At 43.5% G+C, this 20706-nt stretch overlaps 2 protein-coding genes across 6 annotated transcripts in view; one reads left to right on the plus strand and one right to left on the minus strand.

Moving 5' to 3' along the window:
* Window positions 1–6052, minus strand: part of TBC1D22B (TBC1 domain family member 22B) — a 79908-nt gene extending 73856 nt beyond the window's left edge. For both annotated transcript variants that reach the window (XM_027601349.2, XM_027601351.2), the window contains exon 1: window positions 5854–6052. In XM_027601349.2, the coding sequence (XP_027457150.1) occupies window positions 5854–5909 (56 nt within the window). In that variant the 5' untranslated portion in view covers window positions 5910–6052. The remainder of the gene's footprint in view (window positions 1–5853) is intronic.
* Window positions 6053–6155: 103 nt separating this feature from the next.
* Window positions 6156–20706, plus strand: part of TMEM217 (transmembrane protein 217) — a 41348-nt gene continuing 26797 nt past the window's right edge. For 2 of the 4 annotated variants that reach the window (XM_027602913.2, XM_027602910.1), the window contains exon 1: window positions 6156–6260. The gene's annotated coding sequence lies outside the window, so the exon portion shown is untranslated. The remainder of the gene's footprint in view (window positions 6261–20706) is intronic. The other 2 variants (XM_027602912.2, XM_027602911.1) reach the window with 2 other exon arrangements.

Consider the following 20706-nt stretch of genomic DNA (forward strand, 5'->3'; position numbering starts at 1 on the left):
ACTGAACACTCAACTTCAGCCTTAGAGGTCACTGAATCCAAAATTCTCATTTCCTAGAAAAGGAAACTGAGCATGGAGTATTTAAGTACTTTGTCCTAAAACTTGTCTTTTTCTCTGAGTCTATGACATCACAATCCTACCTGACCACCTAAGTCAGAAACCTGGGAGTAGCAACTCCTTGGTTCCTACTTTTCCCTCACTCCCCAAATCTAATGGTTTACCAAGTCCTATCAATATTCTTTTTTTTAAAGATTTTATTTATTTATTCATGAGAGACAGAGGGAGAGAGAGAGGGAGGGAGGGAGGGATAGAGAGAGAGAGAAGCAGAGGGAGAAGCAGGCTCCCAAGGAGCAGGGAGCCCGATGCGGTACTCAATCCCAGGACCCTGGGATCACCACCTGAGCCGAAGGCAGACGCTTAACCATCTGAGCCACCCAGGCGCCCTCCTATCAATATTCTTAACTTGACCTCTACTTGCCATTGCCCTAGTCCAAGTCATCACCACCTCTCCTTCTATTGACTGCAGTTGCCACCTAACTATACTCACCCTGATCCCCAGTGGGGGTCAGAGGTGGGTGGTGGCTGGAGTGTTTGGAAAGGTGTATGCTCAAAGGGTGTTTGTCCTAATAACTGGTGGGTCTTCCTGGCATTTAGTGGGCAAGGGCCAAGGATGTTAAACATCCCAGAATCCAGTACAGCTCAGTTTAACCCACTCAAAACACCAACTGTGTGTTCCCCACCCCTAACTGTTGAAAACACTGGTCCAAACTATTTTCCTCAGGGCAGCCAGAATATCTTTTTTAATTTTTTTTGAAGATTTTATTTATTTATTTGACAGAGAGAGAGAGAGAGAGCACAAGTGGGGGAAGCAGCAGGGAGAGGGAGAAGCAGGCTTCCCGCAGAGCAGGGAGCCAGATGGGGGGCTGGATCCCAGGACCCTGTGATCATGACCTGAGCCTAAGGCAGACACTTAACTGACTAAGCCACCCAGGCACCCCAGGGCAGCCAGAATATTTTTATAAACGGGAACGTGATCATGTCACAGCCCCCACCAACCTTTTAATGGCATCCCACTGCTCTTGGAATAAATATCAAAGTCCTTAACTTGGCCTCTCTTTCCAACATGAAGGGCCTGGAAGACTTAGAGTTTGGATTTCATTCTAATCACAAATGAAAGTGAGGTCTGCAGAGGGGCAAGAAGAGAAGCAGGAAGCTATAGCAGTAGTTCAGGAAAGAGAGGACTCGGTGTGATCCATGGCAGCCAAGATGGAGGTGGTGAGAATGATTCAGTTTCAGGGTATATTATGAGCAGCCAACAGGACTTGCTTTCGAACTGGGTGTGGCAGGAAGGGAAAGAGAAGACTCAAATGCTAGGATTTTTGGTCTGAGGAATCTGGTGAACGGTGGGATCGTTAAGTGAAACTGAATGAATGGCTTTGCAGGAGAGAGCAGACGTGGAAATCAAGAATTCCGTGTGGCTCAGTCGTTAAGCATCTGCCTTCGGCTCAGGTCATGATCCCAGAGTCCTGGGATGGAGCCCTGCATCGGGCGGGCTCCCTGCTCCTCAGGAAGCCTGCTTCTCCCTCTCCCACTCCCCCTGCTTGTGTTCCCTCTCTCGCTGTCTCTCTCTCTCTGTAAAATAAATAAATAAAATCTTTAAAAAGAAAAAAAAGAATTCTGTGTGGATGTGTTAAGTGTGAGATGCCTATCAGACAGCCAAGCGGAGATGCATTCATTGTTCGAGATCCACATGGCAAGAGCTCCCAACATTGGGACTCAGGTTTCTTTCATTTTAATTCAGGGCTCTAATCCCAGTGGTTCTCAAGGTGCAGCCCCCAGGTTAGCAGCAGCACTATCACTTGAGAACTTCTAGAAGCTCAACTCCTCAGGTCCCACCTCAGACCTACTGAGTCAGAAACTCTGGATATGGGGCTGGCAATCTATGTTTCAACAAGCCCTCCAGGTGACTCACTAAAGTTCGAGGACCACTGCTCATCAATAATGAACACCTGATAGCCACAGCTGCCCTGCATTAGGCTTCTCTGTGCCTCTGTAAACTCTCAGCCTAATGAACAATAGGTGGTGCTTTATTTTCCGGTTTTTTAACCCAAGACTCACTGGGGGCTCCAGACACATCACTGATCAAAGTTTTTGAATTCCAGTTTCAGAAACTAAAGCAAGGGGGGAGAAACTAAAAATAAAAAATAAGAAAATAAAGGAAAATAAAAAAGGAACTACTACAATCACAACTATTATGTTCATAATAACTAATACTGAGCACCTCGTATGCACTTCCTATGCATTATCTCATTAACCCTCCAAACAGCCTTATGGGGTAGGTACTCTGATAAGGAGACAGGAGATGAGGCACAGAGAGGTTACATAACTTGCCCAGGGTCACACAGCTAGAAAGTAGCAGAGCTGGGATTTGAACCCAGGCAGTCAGGTTCCAAAGCCTGCATTCTTTTTTTTCTTTTTTTGAGATATAATTGACATATAACATTGTGTAAGTTTAAAGTGTACAATGTGCATACCATCTTAGCATTAGCTAACACTTCTATCAAGTCGCGTAATTATCATTTCTTTTTTGTGATGAGAACAATTAAGACCCAGTCTCTTAGCAACTTTGAAGTTTATAATACAGTGCTGTTAACTATAGTCACTATGTTGTGCATGAGATTCCCCAGAACTTATTTATCTACTAGTTTTGAATTTCCAGAGCTGCATTCTTAACCACATGGTATATCGTGTCCCCTGTTTTTCTAGACATCTATACAAGAGCCATTTGATATAATAAGCACACGAGGTTCCCATGAATAACTGAGAGAACTTTAAAAGATGTTTAATTCCATCAAGTTACCATATAACCCAGAAATTCCACTCCTACAGTAACTCAAAAGAATGGAAAACACACATCCAACAAAAACCTGCACATGAATTTCATTAACGTTGTTTAGAATAGCCAAAAAGTGGAAGCAACCCAAATGTTATCAACTGATGAATGGATAAACAAAATGAGGTATAGTAACACAATGGAATATTATTTAGACATAAAAAGGAATAAAATATTGATGCATGCTACAACATGGATGAGCCTTGAAAACATTATGCTTCATAAAAGAAGCCAATCACAAAAGGCCTCTTTTCACATTATTCCATTTATATGAAATAGATTTACCAGAATAGGTAAATCCATACATACGGACAGATTAGTGGTCGCCGGGGGCTGAGGTGAGGGGATGGATACAAGGTTTCTTTCTGGGGTGATGAAAATGTACCAAAATTAGTGGCGATGGTTGCATGGAACCATCTATACTTTAAATGAATATATAAAATACCCCTGAATTGTACACTTTAAAAGGGTGCATTTTTATAGTATGTGAATTATCTCAATAAAGCTGTTATTTTTTAAAAGGATGTTTAATTCATTTTAAACAGGCTAATTTACTAAATAAAATTCCTACTTGTTCTCATTAAGGTTGCTAGACCACAATCAAAGAAACTGAAAGTAACTGCCATCACTTTGAATTTTTACCTTTTCAATCTGCAGAGAAAACTAGTTTCACTTCTAGGTTGCCATGGACCCAGAAACAGCCATCTATGTCATTTCCCCACCCAGGAGAAAGTTTTTCTTCACCAACATTGAAAGAGTATAAATGCAAAAGTTCTATGCTTGAGAAAATGCCCTAATCTTTTCCTTAAATCAAAGCACTTTCTATCTAAAAAAAACCTTTAATTTTCTCCCATAACCCGCGGCTGCTAGGGCTCCGCACTAAAAGCACACAGCTAAACAAAAGTACTCTTCAACCAGCAAGGTACTAAAAACTGTTATGAATTGTGGCAACATTTTAATGCCTTAAGATAAACAATGAACATAAATACCTAGTACTGGAGTAAGGATCTGAGAAACATTCTTTTAAATGTTTACTTACTCTAATAATAGAAATCCTCATAACTAGTATTTTTCAACTATAATGTGCTAAATAAATACTGTCTTGGGTTCTTTACAAATAAGATGTCTAATTTGGTCCTCACAGTAACCCTGAGGAAGGTATTTTTATTCTCATTTCATAGTTAAAGAAACTGAGGCCCAGAGCTATTGAATAAATCATTTGTCATGGATCACACAGGTACGAGAGTCCAAATAATAACTCAAGTCTTTCTGAAATCAAATGTTCTCTCCTCTATTCCTCAATATTCTATTCCAAAATGAAAAAGCCAGAAATGTGAAGAAACTGAAAAGACTCCTCTTCCTCTCACAAAAGTGATGCTCTAAAAAAAGTTGACTCTTCCTAGAGTCCAAAACAGGAAATACAGAAAACAAAAAATTGTTAATAACAACCAGCAGTCAGCAGGCACAAAAGACCATGCCATGCCCGCATTTCAAATACTGCTTCCTGATTTAACAGTTTTCCCACTGATTCTGATTACAACCTTAGGATGTCAAAATTGAATGATCTCACCATGGAAAACCCCAGAGAACAGCAGTTGTGAGACTGGAGAGAGAGCTCACTAGACCAGGAAGGAAAAGGAATCAGTTGCCAGGAAGTGGTGCCTATCTAAAAACATAGAAGTCTTCAGCATTAATATTAACACTGTCATTCCACAGCACTTTAATCTGAAGCTATTTCTGCATCCCCCTGCATTATTTTAATACTGCATTACTAAAAGCTGATTCCCATTCTCCATGTCTAATAAAATCCTAAGTAAAATAAGACTGCTATATAGCCACCACTGACCCTAATTTCTGCCTTGCTATTAAAACCAAAACAAAACAAAACCACACACACACACACACACACACACACACACACACACACACACACACACACACACACACACACACACACACACACACACTCAAAGGATTATCCCTAAAGGAAAAGACCTGAATCAATTAAGAAAGGTAGCTTGTGGGGCAGAACCATACATGAATTTCATCACCAAGTAGACTATGGCTGGCAGAAATCTTAAATTCACGACTGAAATACATATTCCCTATACTTCTCAGGGCTCTGGCCAAAACACACTGAAACTATAAACCAACAGCGGACTGATGGATGTACAAATGCTAAGCTCTCAACATACATCAAAAAGGGAAGGGGGGCGAGTAGCTTAGAAGGTCTGCTCTCCAACTAAACAACTGAAGAATGAAAGCATTTGCACAAGAGCTTGACAACGCGGTGGCGGGGGGAGGGGAAGAGGTCACTTGGGGTTGAACAAATTCATAGAAAATGTTAAAGAAATAACCTCGATTCTTGAGTCACTCCATATCATTTCTAATGGGAAGTGGCCAACTTAAAGTAAGGTCGAGCTTGAGAATTTTCCTCATTTTTCCTATCCCCCTGGATACAAATTCCAAGCTCCCACCAGAACCTTTTGGGAGTCCAAGAGAAAGATTCTCATCTACTGACCTGGAGGGAGCAAGGGAAGGGGCCATCCTTATGCAAACAACCACCCATGCGTGGTGGAGACCCCCAAGAAGGAGTTCTATTACAAGTGAGAGGCAGCTTTGGTGATGGCCCTCCAAACCCAGGACCAACACTGGCTACTCAGCCAACTCCACTGTCCCTTACGCCCAGAATGCGTCCACCTCCCGGCTAAGGGCAGCCGCTCCAGCGCCCTCCGCCCCCAGATCCTGGTCTGCTCCCACACCCAGCCATTCCCAAAGCTCGCTGCCCGCTCCTTTGCCCGACAGCTGACCCGCCGCCACCAGGCAGTCCCAGCTCCCCCAGTCCAGGTTCCCCAAACCAGCCTTTCGGGGTCCCTGGAGCCCCAGGGCCGCGGGATTTAAGGCTTAGGATCTGGAGGGTTTGGTCCAACCTCCTCTTCCTTTCTGCGTCCTGGGCTTACCTTCCCGGCAGCTTGGCGCTCCTCTTCCAAAACTGCTTGCTGTTCTCGGCGGCCATTGCTCTGGCCGGGGAAGGCCTTGTGGGCGGGCCAGGGGGGTACCCGGCGAGATGCCCCCAGGACCCCGCAATCGGAGGGCCAACCCAGGCCGCTTCCCTGCCGCCGGTCACCCGCTCCCAGCTCCTGGGGGCGCCATCTTGGATATGGGCACCCCCCAACCCAGCGCCGCTGCCATTGGTGGTTGCGCAGGCCGTAGTTAGACGGACCAATAGGAAGCCGGAATCCTGCAGGCCACTGAAGCCTAACGGTAACGTCAGGGACTGGGCACACAGGTGGACCGGGAAGGCGGAGCTTGGACAAGCAGGGAGGCGGGGCTGAAAGTTCCCTAACCCCGGGAGTGGAAGAAGCAGGTAAAGAAAAGGACCTATGGGAAGGAAGAAACGGTACTGTTTTTTGGGGGGATGGGGAAGGGAGAATAAGGTTCCTGAGCCTAATATTTTTTTGGAAAGAGAGAGCATATGTATTTAGGTTCATAAATCTTTGACCCAAAAATAAGGGCCCATGTGTTGGTTGCAGCCCATTTTTAACATCTTCTCCATCGACGACACTAGTTATATCCTCCCCACACTTCCCCGTTCCGTTTGGGGTCCAATTTTTTTTTTAATCTATGAAGGAAGATCAGTACGGATCCAGTAGACCAGGGTTGCTAACTGTTCAACACGTGAGTAACGGTTGTTTCATAAGGGTCTCCCACTCCTCTGGTAATCACATTAAAGGATTTGTGTGCTGTGGGTATAATTCAAATGATTTAATCCCTGTTTCACCATTAACTGCCACTTTCTGACTATGACAACCCAGATACTGACAGTGTTAAGGCATGTTCTTATTTTATCCATCCAGTTCAGACTACCAAGTAACATTTTTTTAATTTTTTATTGTTATGTTAATCACCATATATTACATCATTAGTTTTTGATGTAGTGTTCCATGATTCATTGTTTGTGCATAACACCCAGTGCTCCATGCAGAATGTGCCCTCTTTAATAACCATCACCAGGCTAACCCATCCCCCTACCCTCCTCCCCTCTAGAACCCTCAGTTTGTTTTTCAGAGTCCATGGTCTCTCATGGTTCGTCTCCCCCTCTGACTTACTCCCCTTCATTCTTCCCCTCCTGCTATCTTCTTCTTTTTCTTTTTTCTTAACATATGTTGCATTATTTGTTTCAGAAGTACAGATCTGTGATTCAACAGTCTTGCACAATTCACAGCGCTCACCATAGCACATACCCTACCCAATGTCTATCACCCAGCCACCCCATCCCTCCCACCCCCCACCACTCCAGCAACACTCAGTTTGTTTCCTGAGATTAAGAATTCCTCATATCAGTGAGGTCATATGATACATCCAAGTAACATTTCTTGTGAGGACATAGCATATCTCCAAGGTGCAAATCACGAAGATTAAAGATATACCCCCAAACATCTTTAATGTCCCTTATTAATCTATCACCCTTGAATTTATTTTCAATCTAGTTTTACTCAGAATGAGATTTGATATAGCATTTTGAATCTTTTGAATGTTTTGTTGGTGTTTTTGCTCTTTTTGAGTTTCTGTGGCTGTATACCACAGTGATTGCGGTGGGAGGGGTGAAGTGGGGGCAGGGAGTACCCAGTCCAGAGTAGTTTTTGTCCCAACAAAGAACTGTTGAGGTGGGCTGCTGTCCTCCATCCCTGCTTTGGTTTAGGGCTGCAACACGCCCTTCCACATATTGGAGAACATCTAAGGACACCCTGTCTAAAAAAGAACATATGCCCTCAAATGTCCATTTTCTATGTAGACATTACCCTCATTTCAAGCTTCTTTTACACCCTAATTTTACAACCATGATATTGTATGAAAGGGGCTGTTTTTACTTTCTATTAATTTTTTCAAACTTCCATAGTCTTTCATCATCTCAGTCACTTTTATGGGCATTTAATCCATCAAACAAAAGCCCCTCTGGTCTTTTAATCATTTTATCTGCCTTTCTTTGGCTCTTCTTTTTCTTCGAATGCAGTGACCAGCACTGCTCCCTGAGCTCCAGGAGGAGTTTCCTGAAGTTTTTGTTGAAGCTGATGTTTTGTCTTTAATCTGAACAGCCAGAACTTTTGCTGGCATTTTGGACTTTACAAGAGCTGACATCTCGAAGAAATAGTGTACAACAACTTCTAGATCCCTTTCTTTGGTAGCAACTGGCAGGCAGTTCAGAGTTCTTTATCTTTAAGGAATCATCTGAATTGTCTCCCCCTATGTGAGCTGCCTCACACTTTCCACGTGGCAAGTCACCCGCCACTTGCTACCCTACTCACATCGCTTTAGAAATGTTCCAGAAGATGCTTCCCATTGACTTGACATTTCACTGTGTGGAAAGCAGAGTATAATCTGTGTACCTAGAAATGTCTCAAAGTATTGCTTTTTCTTAATCATTTGTGAAATCTTAAATAACGCGGATTCCCAGGGGATGCTGTTAACATTGTTCGATCTGGAGAAGCTCTATTATTCCTACTCTTTGTTTTCTACATCGAAGACAAGTTCTCATCCAAAGCAAAAAAAAAAAAAAGAAAAGAAAAAAGAAAAAAAGTTCCCTGTAGTCATCTGATAACTTTTTAAATCGTCTTTATTAAGGAAGTTGAGGTTGTTGGGCCCTCTCTCACCACCACCATCATCATCACCAGAATCTAAACCAACCACATTTTTATAACAACCTCCTATCAGTCCTTCCTGCTTACCCTCTTGCCCCCTTAAGAGTCTATTCCTCACACAGCATCCAGAGTGAACCTTTTAAAATGTCAGTCGGATTGTGTCATCCCTCTGCTCAATACCATGACTCCATCATATTTGGCATAAAATGCAAGCTCCTCAACGAACCTAAATGATTTGGTTCTACTCTCTTTCTTGCTTCATCTGCTCCAACCACACTTATTGCCTTTTTCCTGCTTCTTGAATACTCCAAGTACATTCCCACCTCAAGGTCTTTGTATTAGCCACTTCCTCTGCTTGAAATTCTCTCCCCCCAAATATCTGGATGGTTTGCTCCCTTGTCTCATTCAGATATATTCCTAAGTGTCTTCACATGGGGGGGGGGGTGCCGTCCGTGACCACTCATCTTTTTTTTTTTAATTTTTAAAAGATTGTATTTATTTGAGAGAGAAAGTGTGCACAGAGGAAGGGGCAGAGGGAGAGAATCTTTAAGCAGACTCCCCACTGAGCACCGAGCCTGACACAGGCTCAATCTCACGACCCATGAGATCGTGACCTGAGCTGAAACCAAGAGTCAGACCCTCAACTGACTGAGACACCCAGGTGCCCCCCCTAACCACTCATCTTAAACAACAGCTCCACCACTCTATTTTGGTTGTCTATCTCCATCTCCTAGAATGTAACCCCCACTGAGGCAAGGATTTTGTCTGTTTTGTTCTCTGCTCTTCTCACCTAGAATAGCACTTGGCACATGGTGCACAAGCACTTAATATGTACTAAGTAAGAGAATGAAAAGTATAAATTGTTCTTGTCTTTTGGTCCTCTGTTGTTCATAAACATTTTTTGGTTGTTGTTGGAAAAGATGGTAGAAACCATGTTTTCTAACGGCCAGTAGGATGTGTCCACTTTACCAAAGTTTCTATAAGCTTGCCTATGCTCTTGGTTGAAGAGCAATCTTCCTATCTTGGGAAAGATCGTCCTCTTCAAACTCTTAGCTTCAGAGAAACAAAGCTGTACCTAAAATGATGAGGGAGGGAGGCCACCCACCTCGCCAGGAGATGAACTGAATCAACCCTGTCCATCAAAGGGATGATAGCTGTGGGAACCAAATCACCTTCGCAGCAAACTTTGCCCAACTGGAGGTGAAAATCATTGGTTTGAGGTTCCCAAGGGGTCCCTGGAGCACTTTTGATGGAGCCTCTTAAAGTGCAGATACTTGCTGGCTCACTAGACCAGTCTTCTCATACCTCAGTGTACGTGTGATTATGTTAAAAGCCTAGATTCTGATTCAGCAGGTCTGGGCTAGAGTCTACAATTCTGCATTTCTAATAGCCCCCAGGTGACACTGATGCTGCTGATTTGTGGACCTCACTTTGTAGATCTGTTTCTAGCACAGTATGACCTGTGACCCTTGAATTTATTCCAAAGATTTGATTTTTTTTTAAATTGATCTTTTAAAGTTATCTCTCTTTTTTTTTAAAGATTTTATCTATTTATTCATGAGAGACAGAGAGAGGGAGAGAGAGAGAAGCAGAGGGAGAAGCAGGCTCCCAAGGAGCAGGGAACCCAATGCGGGACTCGATCCCAGGACCCTGGGATCATGACCTGAGCCGAAGGCAAACGCTTAACCATCTGAGCCACCCAGGCGCCCTGAAATATATATCAGAGGGGCACCTGGGTGGCTCAGTCGGTTAAGCATCCAACTCTTGATTTCGGCTCAGATCATGATCTCAGGGTCGTGAGATCCAGCCCTGGGTCAGCTCCATGCATGGCACAGAGTCTGCTTGAGATTCTCTCTCTCCCTCCGCCACTCCCCCCACTCATGCTCTCTCTCTGAATAAATAAATAAAATTTTAGAAAGAAATATATGTCGCATACTTAACTAGGGGTAGGTAAACTTTTTCTATAAAGGGACAGACTGTAAATATTTTCGGCTTTTCTGGCAATACAAACTCAGTTGCAACTTCTCAGCTCTGTCCTGTAGCATGAAAACAGCCACCAACAATATGAAAATAAAATAGTTGTAGATGTGTTCCCACAAAACTTTATTTGTGGACACAAAAATAGGAACATTATGTAATTTTCACAACATAAAATATTATTCTTTCAATTTTTTTCAACTTAAAAATGTAAAAACCAGGGGTGCCTGGGTGGCTCAGTCAGTTAAGCGTCTACCTTCAGCTCAGGTCATGACCCCAGAATGCTGGGCTCAAGCCCCACGTCAGGCTCCCTGCTCAGCAGAGAGCCTGCTTCTCCCTCTCCTTCTGTCTGCCGCTCTGCCTACTTGGGCTCTCTCTCTCTCTGTCAAATAAAGAAATAAAATCTTTAAAAAAATTAAAATAAAAAAATGTAAAAACCAGTCTTAGCTCACAGGCCATACAAAAAAAGCCTGCCAGATTTGGCTCATGGGTGGTAGTTTGCCAACTCCTGCAATTAAGAATAAAGAATAGGGGCACTTGGGTGGCTCAGTCATTTGAGCATCGGACTCGTGATTTCAGTTGTGGGATTGAGCCCCCCCATGGAGCCCCAACTTGAGCCCCGTGTAGGGTCCTGCACTCAGCGGGGAGTCTGCTTGGGTTTCTCTCCCTCTGCCCCTCCCTCCCACTTGCTCTCTCTCCCTCACTCTCTCTTCTCTCTGGGATAAATAGATAAATCTTTAAAAAAAGAATAAATAATAAATAATATATAAGAACAAGGTTAAGAAACAAAAAAAAAACTTTACAATAAAATTTAAGCCCCCTTTTTTGTCTCTCCTTGATCCCATTCCCCTCCCTCTCTCCACTGGAAACCACAGTCCTGAGGTCTGTGTTCAGCTTTCTATGCACGTTGCAAATTTTTACTGTACATGTGAGTATCCATAAACATGTTTTTCACATTTTGAAACTTTATAAATATCACCGCACTGTACATAAGCTTCAGCCACTAGCTTTTTTCACTCAGTATTCTCTTGATAAATGGAGCTCCAGTTTATTTATCTGAGCTGCAATATTGTGTTCCACTCTATGAATATTCCTCAATTGTTCTCCCCAATTTTTTTATTTTGAACAGTGCTCAATTAACATTCTTTTACATATTACCATGTGCAAAATTCTCTCTAGTACAGTATTTTTCAAATTAGTCTGTGAACTGTTAGTGAGTTAAAATGAATTTAAAGGTTGGGACCTTTAATGAAATAGAATGGACAAGAACAGTTACACCTTAAACTGACACAATGTTATATGTCAGTTGTATCTCAATTTTTAAGAAGAATAGATGGGATTAGAAAAGATCAGAGTGTGTTGCCTGTAATGAGGATAAGCATTGTCTTGCAAAATTGTTGTTTCAACTTTATACACACTTATATGGACATGTGTTTGTGTGCGTATGTGTCTACTTGATTGTAATGTCAAATGTATTTCTTAGTGACAGGTGATGGTCAGAAAGTTTGAAAACCACTGCTTTGAGGTCCATAGGGAATACCTGGGCGAGGCACTGCTAGATCACAGAATATGTACAACTTCTACTTTACTATAAATTGCAAAATGCTCTCCAAAATGGTTTTTCCAATTTATATTCAACCTAGAGCAATGAGTAGAGTTTTCATTGCTCCCCATCCTCACCTATAGTAGGTCTTTCTCATGGGATGTTAAACATAGCATATAGACAAGAGAATGTGTAAAACTAATATGTACAGTTCAATGAATAATAACATTTGCATTCATGGACCCACTCCCCACACTATGCAATAGGACATCACCAGTACCTTAAAAGCCTCTTGCACGGGGGTGGGTGGGTCGGTCCCTTCCTATAGGCATTCCCCTCACTCCAGGTACAACCACTCTGCAGAATGTTGTATTGACCTCGGGGCACCTGGGTAGCTCAGTCAGTTGTGCGTCAGACTCTTGATTTTGGCTCAGGTCATGATCGCAGGGTCCTGGGATCAAGCCCCTGCTCAGATTCCGCACTCAGCGGGGAGTCTGCTTTTCTCCCTCCCTCTCTACCCCTCCCCCTGCTCGTGCACTCGCTCTCTCTAAAATAAATAAATCTTTTGTAAAAAGAATTTTGTATTGTCCTCTTGTTTTCTTTATACTTTTCCATTTATGTTTGTAACCTTAAATAATATATTGTTTGTAGTAATGGTATTGTATTGTATCTATTCTGTTGTTTGCTGCTATTAGCAGTAGGGTTTTGAGATTTAGCTATTGTTTGTATTGAGGAGTGTAGCTAGAGTTTGCTCATTTTCACTGCTGTATAATATTCCTTTTTTTGAAGATTTTATTTATTTATTTGACAGAGACAGCAAGAGAGCGCAAGCAGGGGGAACAGTAGAGGGAGGGGGAGAAGCAGACTCCCCGCCAAGCAGGGAGCCTGATGCGGGGCTCAATCCCAGGACCCCGGGATCATGACCTGAGGTGAAGGCAGATGCTTAACCATCTGAGCCACCCAGGTGCCCCTATTATTCCATTTTACAAATAGCACAGTTTATCTCTGCTACTACTGATTAGCATTCAGTTGCTTCATATTTTGTGCTACTGTGAACTCTGCTGTTATGAACAGTCTTATCCATGTCTCCTGAATACGTGGACAAGCGGAAGGGTTTCTCTAAGAGATCAATGTAGGAGTGGGAGTGCTGGTCTGGAGTGTGTGCATATGTTCAGTTTTGCAAAATAATTTTCAGTTGTGTTTCAAAGTGGTTGTCCTACTTTATACTTCTACCTACATGGGTAAGAGTTCCATTTTCATTTCCTATAACATGGTTTCAACAGTAAATAAAATATGGGGGGAGAAAGATAGATCAAAGCCAGATCCTTCAAAATTGGATTGAACTGGAAGCAGAAAAATAGAAATCTTAATATCTGTTCAGGCACATAAATCTTTTTTCTTTTCCTTGCTTCTTTCCTTTTTCTGTTCAGTCACATAAATCCTCTTCTTTTCCTTTCTTATTTCCTTTTTCTCCCCACTCTCTTGTGTTGAAATTTGTATTGAAAGCAAATGTTTTGCTGATTGAAATGATGGGGATTTCCTGAAAAGAAATCATGGACATGGGAGTTATTGGGCTTGTGATCAATAACGGGAGTGGACCACCTTCGTTTGAACTATTAGGAACCCTAGAAAAAAATCTCCTATGATTCTGTCAATGGAGTTCTTCTTTGTCTCCTTCCTTCCTTTTTTCTTTGCTTCTTTCTTTTCTTTAATTTGTACATGTTACCAAGTCAAAACGTGCAAATAGGTATGTAGTAGATTGAATGGTGGCCTCCCAAAAGATATGTCCACATCCAAATCCCTGAAACCTGTGAGTGTTATCTTATTTGGAAAAAGGGTCTTTGTGGAAATAATAAAGTTAAGAATTTTGAGATGAGATCATCTTCCTCTATTTGGTTGGGTCCTAAACCCAAAGACAAATGTCCTAAACCCCTGACGAGACGACATGGACAGAAGAGGGGGAAGTGACGGGACTATGGTAGCAGAGACTGGAGTCAGCCAGGACCCAGAAGAGGCAAGGAAGGATGCCTCCTGAAATCTTCAGAGATGCATGGCCCTGACAACCCTTTAATTTTGCTCTTCCAGCCTCCAGAACTGTGAGAGAAAAACTTGTGTTGTTTTATGCCCCCAAGTCTGTGGTACCTCGTTGTAGTGGTTCTAAGAATCTAACACAGGATATAAAAAGAAAGTTGGTCTCCCTCACATCCTTGACCCTTAGCCACCCATTCATCCTTCCCAGCAGCAATCACTCTTGACAGTTCCTTGTGTGTCATCCTTCTAGAGATATTCTTACAGAGCCCCTTCATAGGTGGCAAGACATTCAAGATCACTTTACAGATGAGGAGTCTGAAGCTCAGAGGAAGAAACTTGCCCAAGGACCTCCAAATCAGTCAGTGCCAAAGAAGAACAGGAACTCAGGTTTCCTATCTCTTGGTTCTATCCTCCTTTGATATAAAAGAAGTATTGGGGAGCAGATTTTGATGTCAGGGTAGGGAGGGAGAAGAGGAGGATATTAGGTGTATGAAGGAAGGGTAAAGTCATGGAGATGATAAGAGAGCACAAAAACGGTTACTATTTAACCTCAGGTTGACCACAGTTCAATGTAGCACTCCACCGGATCCTTGCCAGACTCTCTGTAGATAGAAGTTAGTCCTTCCATCCAAATAGCTTTTATTGAGCATCTACTATATTCCAGGCACCAAACTATATTAAGAGCTGTGAAATACAGCTCCCGCCCTTAACAAATGTATTATCTAGTAGGAGAGCAGTCTCCTAAGTAAAGCAGTCTGATAAGTGATAAAAATAGAGGTGTGTACTAATGTCCTAAGAAAACAGAGTGGGATGTGGTCCTCTCTGTTTAGGAAGATGGGAAAGGTCTCGGGATGCGTAGGAGTTTAGCAGGCAGAGAGGGAGGGAAAAGCTTCCTAGGCAGAAGAACGAAACATTTATGGAACTATGTGAGTACAAGAGAAGTTGCATTTGGGAAACCACATAGGCAACACTGTCAGTACCTCACCTGTATCTCTCAACCTCTCTATATGCTCTCTTTGCCCAAAGCCTCTTCTTTCAGCTCCCACAAACTGTAAAACAAAACAAAACAAAAAAAACATACTGCCCATATTCATGGTGTACTATTAGTGCCTAGGAGTTAACTCCTCCTGGGAGTAGCCCTCAACCAACAACTCTCAGCAGTTGGTGTATAAATTCCCCAGCTCCTTCATTCCTCAGATGGGACAATTCTGAGGCATGTGTTCCCAGTTTCTTAACAGGATTAAGCTCCTGTCATTCACTGCAGTAGTTGGCTTAATAGTTCTTCCTTCATGGGCTGTCTTCCTTCCCTGTATCATTTTCTATCTCTTCTCCATTGGTGTTTTCATCCCCTCCCGAATAAACTACTTGCTCTCAAGTCCTTGCCTCAGGATTGCTCCTGGGAGAGTCCAAACTGAAATGAAACCTAAGTAGCACTATCTGGTAATAATAAGAGTGCAAAGAATGGGGTGCAGTGATAGTAGACATTGGAGCAAGAGCCTACCAATCATGGTGGACTTCCAATGCCATATGAGAGTTGTGGGACCTTTTCCTGAGACAATGGGACATTCACTGAAAGTTCAAGTGGGGGCATGGCAGGACCAGATTTGCATTGTAGAAAGGCCACCTAGGCCCCCAACCAATCATTAAATGACTTTCACTACACTTAGAATGAAATCCAAACTCCTAACCATGCCCGAAATGGTCAGGTATGACCAGGTACATGCCTGCTCCCCCCTCCTCTGAAAACTCTCTATTTGATTTGGCAATTGTAGAGTTCTTATGGACCCAAATGGCTCAGCTGGACTACTGTTCTCAGTTCTTTACTCCCTCTTGTTATGTGACCTTGCAGTGCATGAGGGTGGATGGATGCCTTAAGGGGCATCACAGATTTCGGTGCACCCTGCTGCACTCCTACCATTCACCATCCTAACATACCCTGGGAGCTGCTGGTCCAAGGAGGATAACAGGCATGTGTAGCAGACAAAAACCCAAACTGAAGCCTGGAACTAAACCCAGCCAACATGCAGCCTGAAGCATGAGTGAGAAAAATAAGTGCTAGTGGTTGTAAACCACTGGATTTTGCATCATTAGGGTGGTAATACTTGCTTACTACAGGAGTGAAATGGAAGAGAAGTAGATGAGAAAAGTGAGCCAGGCGTACTCTTTCAAGAACTTCAGCTGTGACATGTGCCGTGGGGGGTGTCTGGGTGGCTCTCAGGTTTAAAGCACTGTTACCTTGCAGGCATACTTATATCCTAATATATGAGAAAGCAGAGAGAGTACAAGAGTCGGTTGAGCGTCCGACTCTTGATTACCTTTCAGGTTGTGATTAGGGTTGTTGGATCAAGCCCTGCATCAGGCTCCGCGCTCAGCAGGGCGTCTGCTTCAGCTTCTTCCCTCCCCTTCTGCCCCTCCCCCCCCCAATAAAATAAATAAATCTTAAAAAAAAAAGTTTAGCTGTGAAGGGGATAAGAGGCTAGTTTCCTCCTCTCTCTCCTCATCCTCCTCATTGTTGTTCTGTCTTGGTTCTTTAGCTGCCCGGGACATAAGCCCCTTTCCCACGCATAGAGGATTTTTCACTATATGAAACCTCACAGGAAGGAAAGCCCATCTCCCGGGACCGTAGCTCAAAATGCTAGCTGCTCACTTTCCCATCCTTCCCTGTGAACTTAGTCACGTGCATGTGTCATAGGCTCTGTGGATAAACTCTGCCCAACCTAGACTTTGAATGAGGAGGAGCTTGTGGTGTAAAGAAACACTAGCAGAAAAGAGCCCATTCTCTCGGTGGGCAGTGCCAGTTGTGACAGCAACACCCGGTTTGGGGGAACAGCCATGGCGGCGGCGACAGCGCCCAGAGTCGGTACCGCAATGTCTCTCAGTGTAACTAGGGCATCAAACGCTCAGCAGCGGCCCTAGCAGTGTCTATAGTAGACTGGCTCTGTGGTATGCTGTTGGCTACCACCCGTGAGCAAGACCTCTGAATGTGGGTGGTAGCTTGATGACATTAATGGCCTCTCCCTGCATCCATGTTGTTCCGTCGGACTTTCCCTTTCTGAGTCTGGACTCACCCTTGTGACTTACTTTGGTCAACAGATGCTAGCAACCGTTATACAAGCAGAGGCTTGAGAAGCCCTGGTGTGATTGTGCTTGCTCTCTGTCTTAGCCTGTTTGGGTGGCTATCACAAAATACCACAGACTAGTGGGCTTATAGACAACAGAAATTGATTTCTCACAGTTCTGGAGGCTGGACGTCCAGGATCAGGGTGCCAGCATGGTTGGATCTTGTAAAAGCCCTCTTCCAGATTGCAGCCTGCCAATGTCTTTCTGCGTCGGTGTGTGGTGAAAGAAGCGAGGATCTCTCTGGGACCTCTTTTATAAAGGCACTAATTCCTTCATGAGGGTGGAGCCCCACCCAATCACTTCCCAAGGCTCCACCTTCTAATACCATCACCTTGGGCATTAAGTCTTCAACCCATGAATTCTGGGGGGCTATAAGCATTCATTCTGTAGCACTGTCACTGTTGTCCCCAGCGTTGCCATTACAATAGGTCTAGGCCAGCCTGTTGGATGATGAGAGACATATGGCACTCGGCCGAGTCTCCCTGAGTTATCCCAGCTGAGGCCATCCTAGATGAGCCAGCAACCGGTTGAGCCTCAGACATGTGAATGAGCTCGGCCAAAATCAACAGAACTATCCAGCCAACCAACAGTTGACCCCAGCCAGACACTTCAGGGAATTTAGCTGAGAAAGCCCAGCTCAGCCCAGCCCCAGATAAGCCGAACCCCATGGACTTTTGAACTAAGTACTGTTCCTTGTTAATATGCCACTGGGGTTCTGTGATTGTTTGTGTGGCATTATTGTGCCAATAGATAACTAACTGATGGTTCTCTAGCCCTCTCCACAATCTATGAGCTATGCCTTTTCTGCTTAAATCAGGCAACGGTTGGTATCTGTTGCTTTTTCTAACACAGGGAAAGACTGAATGTAAATTAGAAACATAGGGTCAAGGGAGATATTGAGGTGGGGGAGATTTTAGCATGCTTTCAGGCAGAGGATTGGAGGCAGTTGTATTTATTAGGATATAAGTATGCCTGCAAGATAACAGTGCTTTAAACCTGAGAGAAGTTCACAGTTTTTCTCTCTCACGTAAAAATCTAAGCTAGTGTGGTCTCTGTGCTCTGTGAAATCTTCAGAGGCCTAGGCTCCCTCTCTCTATGCTCCACTATGTCCTTGCCCAGTGAGTCCAAGATGACTCCCAATCACATCCGTGTTCTAACCACTGGGAAAGGGAAAGGAAAAACATGACTTTCTCCTTACTATCTGGTGCTTATACTCATTTCTTCCCCTTTTTGGGGCGCGTGGCTGGCTCAGTCCGTGGAGTGTGTGACTCTTGATCTCAGAATTGTGAGTCAAGCCTCACACTGGGTATAGAGATTACTTAAAAAAAAAATCTTAAAAAAATTATGTTCATTTCTTCCCCTTTCAACTCATTCCTAGAATTGGTCACATGCCCACACTCAGCTGCAAGGAAAGCTGGGAAAGGCAAATCTTATTCCGGCCAAACATGTGTATACCTAAAAATTTTGCTTCTCTGGAAGAAGGGGCAAATAGATAGCAGTGTTTCCTGCCATGTCAGTGGAAAAGAAAAGTAATTAATGGAGCAAGATCTCTGTGCTAGACTTATTAGCCATTTCCTTCCTTCTCCTCGCTAAGGGGACTCATGTTTTGGAGAGATGGGGTAACTGTGTTCTCAGTCTGGGCATCAATCACGATATGGCTAAACCAGTTATGGTAATCCTACTCCGTTTTGCCAGGAAGTGGCTTCCCCAGCCTCCCTTGCAACTGTGGGTGGCCATGTGACCCCGTTCTGACCAGTGAGCCATGAAGGGCCGGCTGCTGGGAGTTTCCGGGAAATGCTTTCCTTCCTATGAAAGAGACAAACGTAAAGACAGCTTACTGGCACAGTCCTGCTTGGGATACTGGTGCGAGGCACTGTGGCAGTGGGCTTATGACCATAAAAGAAATGCCAAGAGAACTACGATGCTAACCTACAGCCTGACACCTTCTGCAGATTCAAATGACCTTGAGAGATGAGAGGAGATGAGCCAGGCGGATAAAGATATTTGAGGAAGTGAGTGCATTAAATACGTGAGAAGAAATGCTCAGAGAGGCCCCTGGAAAGTTGGATGGGAGTCAGATTGTGAGGACTTTGTATGTAGCAGTGTGATTTGTCAGCATTACCTCATTCAGTGTTGGGGCTGGTTTCCTTGCTTGCTGGCTGCTTCACCACCGAAGTATGACACAGGCATTTTCTCTTTGTAGGTTTAAGAGTACTGCCCATCTTTTCTCCCACTGGAGGGTTGAAAGACTTTTGTTTTGGAAACTGTACGCTCTCAAAGGCAGAGACCTAGGTTATGAGGGTCGGTAGGGGATGCTGATTTGAAAAGTTGAGGAAGATGGGGGCCAGTGGGATTTCCCTACCCTTGGGAGGATGGAGAGGTGTCTGGTTCTGCTCACCGTGAGGCCTGTGTTTGACTCCTTCCCAGACCCTGGAGTGACAGGATGTCTGATGGGTTGGCTGTGAGGACCACAGGCTGGGAACTAAGCCCTAAGCCAGAGCCTTCAGGGCTATGCTCTATGTATATGAACTTGAGTTCCTAGAGACACACCTATATATTCTTGTAAAAAAAAAAAATCTATCAATTTAAAAAAAAGCTATGGAGATAATTTATGATCTCTTCTCATTCCCTTTCCCTTGGCTTTATATACCACAGAATTATTTTGTACCATAATTGAACACTCTAATGTAAGAAGTAGCCTTATTATTTTATTTTTTAAAAGATTTTTATTTATTTATTTGACAGAGAGAGGCACAGCGAGAGAGGAAGCACAAGCAGGGGGAGTGGAGGAGGGAGAAGCAGGCTTCCCGCGGAGCGGGAACATCAAGCCTCCCACAGTAACCATACCAGCCTGAAGTCCAGAGACTTTCCCTGAGATTCTAGGATTGGGTGAACTTGGGAGTTAGTTCTATATGACTCCAGCAAGGGACAGGGAAGGAGGGAGTGAAAAAAACAAACAAACACTGATTGAGATAGAATTTTTCCCTAACGCCTTGAGGAAGAGGGCTGAGTCAGATTTTATATTATTTTTAAAAAATAAAATAATAGGGGCGCCTGTGTGGTCCAGTCATTAAGCATCTGCCTTCGGCTCAGGCCATGACCCCAGGGTCCTGGGATCGAGCCCTGCATTGGGCTCCCTGCTCCGCGGGAAGCCTGCTTCTCCCTCCTCCACTCCCCCTGCTTGTGCTTCCTCTCTTGCTGTGCCTCTCTCTGTCAAATAAATAAATAAAAATCTTTTAAAAAATAAAATAATAAGGCTACTTCTTACATTAGAGTGTTCAATTATGGTACAAATTAATTCTGTGGTATATAAAGCCAAGGGAAAGGGAATGAGAAGAGATCATAAATTATCTCCATAGCTTTTTTTTAAATTGATAGATTTTTTTTTACAAGAATATATAGGTGTGTCTCTAGGAACTCAAGTTCATATACACAAAGCATCCATTTTCATTTTTTAAAAATCTAGTTAAATTGGCCTGATACTGCCAAGCTAGAAGAAAATC

The sequence above is a fragment of the Zalophus californianus genome, chromosome 7 (genome assembly GCF_009762305.2).
Source record: "Zalophus californianus isolate mZalCal1 chromosome 7, mZalCal1.pri.v2, whole genome shotgun sequence".
NCBI lineage: Eukaryota > Metazoa > Chordata > Mammalia > Carnivora > Otariidae > Zalophus > Zalophus californianus.